Source organism: Lontra canadensis, unplaced genomic scaffold (genome assembly GCF_010015895.1).
Source record: "Lontra canadensis isolate GAN:19392208 unplaced genomic scaffold, GSC_riverotter_1.0 scaffold21, whole genome shotgun sequence".
NCBI classification, from domain to species: Eukaryota; Metazoa; Chordata; class Mammalia; order Carnivora; family Mustelidae; genus Lontra; species Lontra canadensis.
This window is the reverse complement of record NW_022631015.1, coordinates 24531679-24541992: the sequence shown is the minus strand read 5'-3', so window position 1 is coordinate 24541992 and position 10314 is coordinate 24531679. Positions and strand designations below refer to the sequence as shown.

General features: G+C 46.7%; 1 protein-coding gene across 1 annotated transcript in view; it reads left to right on the top strand.

Moving 5' to 3' along the window:
• The first annotated feature begins 7447 nt into the window (after positions 1–7447).
• LOC116870045 overlaps positions 7448–10314 on the top strand; it is a 30731-nt gene continuing 27864 nt past the window's right edge. The window contains 2 exon segments of the mRNA XM_032861761.1: positions 7448–7737; positions 8483–8901. Coding sequence (XP_032717652.1) covers positions 7452–7737; positions 8483–8901 — 705 coding nt within the window. The 5' untranslated portion in view covers positions 7448–7451.

Genomic DNA, 10314 nt, shown 5'->3' with positions numbered 1-10314 from the left:
CCAAGGACATCCAGCTGGCGCGCCGCATCCGCGGCGAGAGGGCCTGATCTGTCCTTCCGAAGCTTGTGCGAGCGAGCGCGTTTGCTTTCTCCCTCCCAAAGGCTCTTTTCAGAGCCACTTTCCGTTTTCACTGAGAGTGGCTGTTGTGCTACTGGGTTGGGTGTCAGACTTAAGTCTGAACTTGGGAGAGATAAGGGAAAAGGAATAGGGATAATATAACATTCTAGCAACTAAGGCATCTCCTTCCCTTTTTGCAAAGTCGGTGGCTGTTGGGGAGCCCTCATCTGTGCTTATCAGCTACTTAAGGAAGTTGCTTAATAGGCAGTAAATGTTTAAAGGCTTCAGTGTCCCCGCAGTCACTTCTCGGTCCCTTAAGTAATCCAGATGTACAGAAACAAAATGCAAACACTCAACAGGAAAAGAACTTTGACCACCAAGGAAGGGTCAGAGCACAGATCCTGGTATGTCCACCCCCACCTCTGGTGTAAGCAATCTGGGAGCAGCGTTGTGCAATCGTGTCCCCCTTGTATCCACAGGCTGAGGAAGAACCCGTCATACGTTGTGCATTGTTCTGCAAAGCTGGCTGGCTGCAGCTGTCCTGGTTCCTAGAAGGTGGCCTGTTCCTTCAGGTTAAAGTCAGACGATGCTGGTGTTTTGCAGAGGATCTAGCAGGATTTTCTCCTTGGCACTCAACTGTCTATACAACTCCAGAAGAGAACAGAGCTGGAATTGGGCTGCAGGCCTGGCTCCGTTTACCAAGAAAATGAGCTGTGTTCCGACCGCTTTTCTCATGAGAATTGACTTTCTTGATGTTTAGCACTGACATCTAGTAACTGTCCAGGATAAAGCTCTGAAATGTTTATTCTCCTTCACACCCATTCTAAGATAAGATTACTATGAACTCAGCAAATTGGCCCCCCGGTTCTTGTTCGACACTGGTTTCCGGTTGCCGAGGCCTGACGACAATCCCCTGACATGATGGTGACTTCCCTGGGGGATGAGCCACAGTGAGACCATTTGGGGTGGTCATAGCCCCTAGTCCACTTGACCTTTACCCCTTACAGGACGCTACAGAAGTGTTCCCCTCAAATCTCGTGTGAACCTAAGTTCTAAAAGTCAAATTTTGCCCCACTCTCTTCCCTTAGAACACAAGTGTCCTAAGGCCAAGTTTTTTCTCATTCTGTTTACAGCAGGTGCTCGTTAAACTCTAATTGAATGAATGTATGGGGAATCTGCTGTTTTTAGACCAAGATAGCTCCCACTCAACTATATGTGGTCACCAAGCACATTATTCCCTTCACTCTAGATGCCTTTTGACACCGCTGTTTTGTTTTAAACCTTTTGTTTGTTTGTTTGTTTGTTTTTGAAGATTTTATTCGTTTATTTGAGAGAGAGAGCATGAGAGGGGAGAGGTCATCGGGGGAGGCAGACTCCCTGCTCAGCAGGGAGCCTAATGTGGGACTCGGTCCTGGGACTCCAGGATCATGACCTGAGCGGAAGGTGGTTGCTCAACCAACTGAGCCCCCCGGGGGGCCCTGTCACTGCTGTTTTGATTCCCATGGTGAGCAGAGAAAACACTGACAGCAACAATCAGACAAAACTTGACAGCTTCTCAAGTAGCTCTACATTCCTTTTTTTAAAATGTGGAATTGGCCACAGCTGGGGTTTCGGGCCCATCACTACACCCCTCAGTAGCTCTAGGATTATCTTTTCCAACATACAGCTCGCTGATATGCGTAGGATTCTTTCAATAAACCCTAGGATAGAAGAGGATCCGGAGAAGCCTCCAGTGGCTGTAGGAAAATAAAGGAGAATTAGTTTAAAACAAAATGAAACAAAAAGCTAGGGGCAGGAAAGTCCGTTTTCCTTGAAGTGAAAAGGCCAGAGCAGAAGCTAGCTTGTCACATTCTCCAGCTCCTCAGAAAGGACATCCGCGGGGACTGGGAGTCTGTGGATCAGTTTCTATTCTAGTTGAAGGCTGGGTTTGGACATAGAAAAGGTGGTTTTAGGACAAGGTCAAAAATTCTTTGATACTCTTACCTTCAAAGAATGGAGCCCAATTCCTCTCCCTTCGAGTTGGGGCTGGCTCTAGGTACTGGCTTCTAGTGAATCGGATGGAGCTGATGGCATGAAGTCACAGTGACGGGGAGGTACTTCGGAAGCAGGTCATGGGGGGAGGTGGTTCCTGCTCTCTCTCTCTCAGGCCACTCACTTTGGGGGACCCTGGCTGCCCTGTTGGGTGTACATTCAGGCCCATATGATATGGGCCTGCAGAGAGGCCCATATGATATGAAAGAAGACCTTCTCCAACAGTCCATGAAAACTCAGCCGATGGACTGCACTAGTCTAGATGAGGTGAGCACATCTCACAGCTCTGCCCCTCACCATTAGGATATCCGGACTCTCCGGAACTTGCCTTAGTCCTTGTCCCATTGGCCGCAGGGTTTTCTGCTGCTGCTGCCCAGAGAGGCCACAGATCAGCTTTATGCTGCTAGTTGAGGGAAGATGGTATCTTTAGTGGCGCACGGGGCTGCTCTGAAGGTATGCACCTGGTGTGGCCGCCTCTACCTACGGACTGTGAGGGCCTGGGGGTGTGGTGTTAATGCGGGCTGGGCTAGAGACAACAGCCAAATCCTCGCTCTCTCACTAGCACTTTCTCTCTCTCTCTCCCTCTTTTGGAAAACTGAGGTGCCATGTCGAATAGTCAGATGCGCTCATTAGGGAAACCATTATAAACTATGATTCTGTGACTCTCCTTTCTCCAGCTCCCAAACCAATAGAGACTAGTGGTCACTTAGATCATGTTGTTTGAGATGTGATGGAATGGATACTTTATTTCCTCAAGAGATTGCATTAAAGATTAAATGTAATAGATGAATGTGTAGGAGAAGATCCCGGAGAATGTGTTAGGTGCACAATAAATACTCAGCAAACTTAATTTCATCTCAGAATCTCAGTTCGGTATCTCTCTTGTAACGTTGAGGAAATACACCCAAATGCTCTGATGAGATGAGATTCGGGAGTAAGTTCCCCTTGTCATGGATTGAGATTTGCGAAACAGTCCAATCTGATCAGTCACACATTAGCAAGTCATGGCATTTCTGCTAATGGCCAATCTCATTTCTTGGAAGATTTCTCTTAGTCTCTGTCTCACAAGGTGAAGTTTCAAAACTTGTCTTCCAGTTCTGGACAGTACTTGGAACACAGGAACTATTTCTGTTTAGGGGGTAGGGAAGATGTTGAAAAATTAGATGAGAACAGATGCCTCTAGAATGGCCCACCCCCTAGACCCTCTAAAGGATAGAAGCCCTGAGAGGATATCAAACAAGAGAATAAGAAAAGTCACCAAAAATTTATTAGAAATGAAGCTTAAGGGACACCTGGGTGGCTCAGTCAGTTAAGCATCTGCCTTCGGCTCAGGTCATGATTCCAGGGTCCTGGAATCGAGTCCCACCTTGGGCTCCCTACTCAGAGGGGAGCCTGCTTCTCACCCTGCTTGTGCTCTTTCTTTCTCTGTCAAATAAATAAGTGAGATCTTTAAATACATAAATAAATAGAGTTGGATGGCTGGCAGTTACATAAAGAATTTTTAATCTTCACTTGGTAATCAGATACCTGCAAATTAAAATAATGCAATACCAGGGAACACACATCAGATTGGTAAAATCAGAAAGCTGGATGTAATCACGTGTTACACGGGAGGTGGAGAAACTCATTTTCATGTGGTGGTTTGTTGACTGATGGTGGTCTTACCCAAGACATTTTGAAGAACTGTCTAATTATTAAAATTTGGTGTGTCCAGGTCTATGCCCTAAGGAAATTCTCCTACAGACCAATAGACCTATAGATCTATAGACTAAGAGGACATATTGAGAATATTCATCAAAATGCTATTTGTGAAAGCAAAGAGGTAGGGATAAATTAAGGGCATGAATAAGTAAAACACAGTAGATGCAGTCTAAGAAAAGCTCTTTCTTCGGGATCAAGAAACAAGTAAATGGCAAAAATGAGAGCTGAACCAAAGGCTTAACATTGCTTCTATCATTCAAGATGCATTCTAAGAAAAGCTCTTTCTTCGGGATCAAGAAACAAGTAAATGGCAAAAATGAGAGCTGAACCAAAGGCTCAACATTGCTTCTATCATTCAGTTCATACTTGGACACTTTGCCAGGATCTCCAACGGAATTTTCTAGCTTTACTTACAACTAACTCAGAATAACGACCAAAACCAAAGGCACCACGTCTGAGTACTTTATAAACATGATTTACAGACACCAGAGTCTTGGTCTGCTTGGGCTGCTGTAACAGAATACCACAGACAGCGTGGCTTATAAACAACAGAAATTTATTTCTCATCGTTTTAGAGGCTAGAAGTCCAAGATCATGGCTTTGTCAAATTCAGTGTCTAGTGAGAACTCACGTCCTGGTTCACAGGTGGTCATCTTACCGTGTCCTCACACAATGGATCGCTGGGGTCTCTGTTACAGAGGCATCCGTACCATCAGGAGGGCTCCACACTTATGACCCAAGCACCTCTGAATATTCCCACCTCCAATTACCCTCCCATCAGGGGTTAGGTTTTAACATACAAATTTTAAAAGGACACACGCAACACGTTCACTTTCAAAGAAAAGGAGCTTAGGAACTGTGTTCTTAGCCTCTACCCCTTGTTTTGAAGCCCGGAGAGCCTGGGGACCCCTAAACAAGGTGCCCTCACCTTCACCTTGATTTTTTTGTTCTCAATAACCAAGCCTGGAGATACTAGTAAGGTGAGATGAATGCAAGTTTCTGGCAACATTGTTTGATACATTAACTAGGCATGAATACTAGCTAAATTAAGGGCAGTTTAGAAAACAATATAGATCATCACTGATGACATGAGAGTAAGAAATTGCAGAAACAAGGGAGGGTATTAGATAAAAAAAGGAATGACTGCCAGGCATGAAATGCCTTGTGTACTGGAGAATACATTTGAGTTGAGAATTTCAGAAGAAAGTGTTTTCTCTGATAAGAGTTTTGTGAATCATTTTTCAAGCCATGAGCAGACAAGACTATGGCTTAGTGACCCTCAGAAAGAGGGTAGGGGAAGATGAAGAGGCCAGGGAGGGCAGTGCAATATCCTCAGATTTCTTCGTTTGGTCTTAATAGCACACGGAGGTATGAGGAGCTGAGGGAAGCTTTATGGATGAGGGCAGAGATGATAATTGCTCATAGACTGGGGCAGGGAAGGGAAACCCCCTGCTTCCAGATCTCATATTTAAGATTCTGAGCTGATAAAAGGCTAAATATATGTGGAAGGGTAAAACACTACAAAATAGAAGAAAAGATTTGAGAGTGTAAGTTCATGGAAAGGAAAAAACTCCAAAAAGCTAGTGGTGTTTTGAATTAGTGTCTAGATGTGCTGTTTTATGTGAATGTGGATGCATTTGGGGGACAGGAGAAATGACACTCAGGAGAGAGACTAATCACTAGTAAGTAAACTAATTTTGAATGAAGAACAACAATAAGAAAGTAAAAGATATGTCAACCTACCAGCCAATTCCAAAGCCTTAACCAAAACAAAACAAAATCAGGTGTCAAGGTAATGAGTATGTGGCAAATTAAGTTGAAAATACAATATTGAAAAGGATTGAGCCCAACATTTGGAACTAAGAACATTAAAAATTGTCAACTACATAAGTGTGGGTCAGTAAGCAACTTTCAGAACATTGGAAAGGCAAGTACGTCTCATTTATTCATCTAATTAAGGGGGAAGGGAATCTCATGGGATTTGAAACAGTCAACATTTGGAAAATATCTCTTCATAATGTGAGAAGGGGGAAAAAAACCCCTCTATTTTCCCCAATTATTCACCAAGAAGTTACAGGACAGTTCATGTCAATCAGCATTATCCTATGCTGAGAAAGACCCCTCCCCCCAAAAAAGAAAATAGTTTTATTAATTAGTTTAATTTAAATGAAATGAGAATCCTAAGCTTTTTTAAGCTTAAAAAGTGCAGGCAGTCTGTTTGTTCCCTGCATGCAAGTGGGAGAAGAGAATGAGGAACGTATCTAATCTAACACAGAATGACACCTTTGGAAACATACATGTGCCTGTATTTTCAGGGCACAGCACAGGCAAATGCAATGAAATCAAATTCCCGATCTTTCAGAGTATCTTACCTTCACCCGGTAAAGGAACATTCATAACTTTTCTCAGTGTTTCAAGACTTTGTCTTGGAAAGGTTGGTCTTAAAGTACCATTTTCAAGAACAGCTGCTACATAAGGAAGCAGAAAGCTGCCTGGTTCTCGGTAGTTGCAAGAGAAAGACGGCAATTATCCCGCCAACAGAGACAGGTCTGAGATCTTCAACATGAAGCACTCAGATTCCCTTTTTAAACAAGGATAAAAAAACGGGCCGGACTAGGAGCTCAGTAAGATATGGATTGACTCATAGAAAGGGAGCATGTAATATTTTCCGCTTACAGCAATTACCGAATTTATAATATATTTTGGTAGCTGATTCCTGGAATAAAAGTAGGTATTTGTTCAAGGGATGAATAATCACACACCTTTGAAACAGTGTAAATCTGACAGTAGCTGGAGGGCGGGCCAGCGCCTGAGGGAGGTCATTCCAAACAGCCCCAGCCATGGAAACCAACCAAGGAATTCTTCTTTCCAAGTTGTTGTTGTTTTCCTGGGATAAAGTCGTTCTTGTCTCTTCATCCTGCATCTTATCTGTAAACTAAAGGCAGAGGGTATCTGGGTGCAGCCGATTTCCCAGTTCAACAAAGGATTGGGGGTACGCGGCGAAGGCAGCTCTGAAAGGCGTGGTCTCCAGCTCCTCGGCTCTCCAAGGACTCTCCTCCTCAAACACCTTCAGAAACCTGAAGTGTTTCTAACCCAGATAAAGAGTGGTCAGTTCTCCCCAAAATACGTGGCTGGGATGGAGGAAAAGGAAAGACAACCGAGTGAGTGAAATGCAGAGGCTAGAGAAGCGAACTGAAGAAAGGTGAGGCTGCCCGCACCTTGAAGCGGGGACCAGGCGGCGCTAACCTAAGCAGCAGTCACCGGGGTGCTGAGGTCGCTGCACGCGACACGGCTGCGTAAATGCTCGGGGCACTGCAGTCGCTGCGCTGGAGGGGGGCCGCTCGATGCCGGCAGCTGCAAGACACTGCTGCGAGCAAAGCTCAGAGACAGAAAACCATCAAGGCTCGGCCCCGAAACACGACAACCCTCCGGCCGGGGGCAGGCCAGAGCGCGGCGGGAACTTTCCAGGAAGCGTCGGGTTTCAGCCTAGGAGTTTAATCACCGCCCTTCGCATCGGTCCAGAAAGCGTAGGCCGGGCTCTGGCTCGGGACCTCCCTGAGCGGATACAGCTAGCCTGCGCTGTTCCCAAACAGGTCCGTCAAGCGACTATATAAGCCGCCACCCCGAGCCTTAGGTCGATTGTGTTTCCCTGTTTTGCAGTCATGTCTGGTCGCGGCAAGGGCGGGAAGGGCCTGGGCAAGGGGGGCGCCAAGCGCCACCGCAAGGTGCTACGCGACAACATCCAGGGCATCACCAAGCCCGCCATCCGGCGGCTGGCCCGGCGCGGCGGCGTCAAGCGCATCTCGGGCCTCATCTACGAGGAGACCCGCGGGGTGCTCAAGGTGTTCCTGGAGAACGTGATCCGCGACGCCGTCACCTACACGGAGCACGCCAAGCGCAAGACGGTCACGGCCATGGACGTGGTCTACGCGCTCAAGCGCCAGGGCCGCACCCTTTACGGCTTCGGGGGCTAAAACCGATTTCACTCTCAAGATCTAATCTAAAAGGCCCTTTTCAGGGCCGCCCACAAAATCTGCTAAAGCGCTGTAGACTTCAGAAATCTTTTCAGAGCTCCTAACCCGGAGTTCCATAAGCACGTGGTCTACGGGGATTCGTTTAAGATGAGAAAGCATAATGTGTCTCAGATTGTAGCGGCGTCCCTGTGCCACCATATTCAGAAAGTGCCAAATCCTACGGTGACGAGTCGACATCCCCCCACCCCTGTGTCCACACTGTTCAAGACAGTCGTGCTGAAAGCCGAGCTAATGTACCATGCGTTCTCTATAAGGTACAGCTGGCCAATCTTTGCTGGAAGAAACAGTGATTCTGAAGCTTTTTTTTTTTTTTTTTTTTTTTTTTTTGAAAGTCCTGCCGGAGAACATTGTGGCTAGAATTTCAAATAACGCCAAGGCCTCCCATGTTTTCCGCTGTTCCCTTTAATTTTCAGTAAACAATACATCAATCCAGTCACAAGACCTTTTATTTAAGAGTGGAAGGAAGGCACTTTCCGATTCTCAAGACAACATTTTAAGGAATTTTGATGCATCCTAGAGGGTTTTTTAAAAGTCAGACATTTTCTTTGTCCATTATTCTAGAGACCTAAGCGGGAGGCGGGAAAATGCTTCCTGTCCTTAGAGGCTGGAACCAAGAACCAATCTGCGCGGGGAGGGGCAGGAGGCTCCTGTCCAATCAGGACGATGGGGGTCGCTATAAATACCGGGACCGCGGCTTCTCACTCTCGCAGCTGTAAGTTGTTACCTCTTTCTTGCTATGGCCCGCACGAAGCAGACGGCGCGCAAGTCGACCGGCGGCAAGGCCCCGCGCAAGCAGCTGGCCACCAAGGCGGCCCGCAAGAGCGCGCCGGCCACGGGCGGCGTGAAGAAGCCGCACCGCTACCGGCCCGGCACGGTGGCCCTGCGCGAGATCCGGCGCTACCAGAAGTCCACCGAGCTGCTGATCCGCAAGCTGCCGTTCCAGCGGCTGGTGCGCGAGATCGCGCAGGATTTCAAGACCGACCTGCGCTTCCAGAGCTCGGCCGTCATGGCGCTGCAGGAGGCGTGCGAGGCCTACCTGGTGGGGCTCTTCGAGGACACCAACCTCTGCGCCATCCACGCCAAGCGCGTCACCATCATGCCCAAGGACATCCAGCTGGCGCGCCGCATCCGTGGGGAGAGGGCGTAACTTTTAATGTTCTGATTTTGTCAACTTCAAACCCAAAGGCTCTTTTCAGAGCCCCTCCATTGTCCCCCAAAGGAGCTGTTAACGTTCAAAGTTTGGTAGCCCCATGAGAGCTCGGGTATGTTTCGAGGAAGGGCTGGTGGGCTCGAGAGTTAAACTGAGAATTGGAGAGTGTGGCTCTGTTGTGTAAACCTAAATGTGGGCGGGCCGTGCTGGTACTGAGCGTGGGAAGGATGGGTTTCTGGATGGGTATTTTTAAAGTGACCCGGCCATCTTAGAAACAACCTGGACTACAGCAAGGGATGAAAGGAAGACGCCCAAGTTGTCGGAGACTTGAGTTCAGGTTCCTGTGGATTATTGTGCAAATGGCAAGTACAACTTTTGCCAAATGATCCCCGTTTTCACTTCAGAAACGTGCCCCTTACTCGTTTTCTTGTCATGTGAAGGAACAAAACTGGGATGGCCGAAAGTGGGGTTAGCTTTCCCACTCTTTTTCAATGTAATGTTTGGCAAGAGTATGCTGCTGGGCTTTGTGTATGTAGTTAACAGCAGAAAATGGGCCAGCAATGACCTAAGACGCTGACCTGCAGGTTGTCAGTACAATGAGCTGCCCCTAGCTCTAAAAATCTAAAGTATTTACCCACTTGTTTTAAAAACGTTCTCAGTCTGAAGCTGAGTTCTCCGTTTGTTTTTGTTTTGTGGTTTTTTTTTTTTTTTTTCAAGTAGAGAATAAGCCTGGGCATTAAATCTGAGATGTTTTAAAGCTGTTATGTTACAGGTTTTCACACGTAAAATTCTGGGTTTCCTAACAGAACTTGGCTGTATGTATTACTTTTCTCCAATTATTTTAAGATTTTTGAAGTCTCATGCTTTTCACATGTGAACATTTTGCTTCTTTTGATTTCAAATCCTAACTCCAGGAGTTAGCCATTTTTCTCTGGAGCTTTCTGCCATCTGGGTCTTATATTCTTTCCCCTATTTTCAAATTTGTCCTTTCAGAAAGGTGCTTATCCCATCTACTGGCTCCTAAAGCTTTTTGGAAAGCCCAGGGATTGAGGGCAAAGACCCAAGGGGCCAGAACCTCTTCCTACAGATTAGTTTAGAGATCCTTTAGTGGCTCTTGGTTGTAGGGACTACCTGACGCTGCCTCTTATGAGCTTCAGATTGTTTTCTCCCCATCCCTTGCAGGATCTTCCCATCATAATGGAGCCAAGGCCAAGTGATCTAGGTTCAAACCTCAGAGCTGCCAATTACTAGCCATATAACCGTTTGCCAGGTTACTACTCATCCTTCCTCTGGGTCCCAGCCTGTGTAGCTGTAAACCGAGGCAAATGAATCAAAACCGTA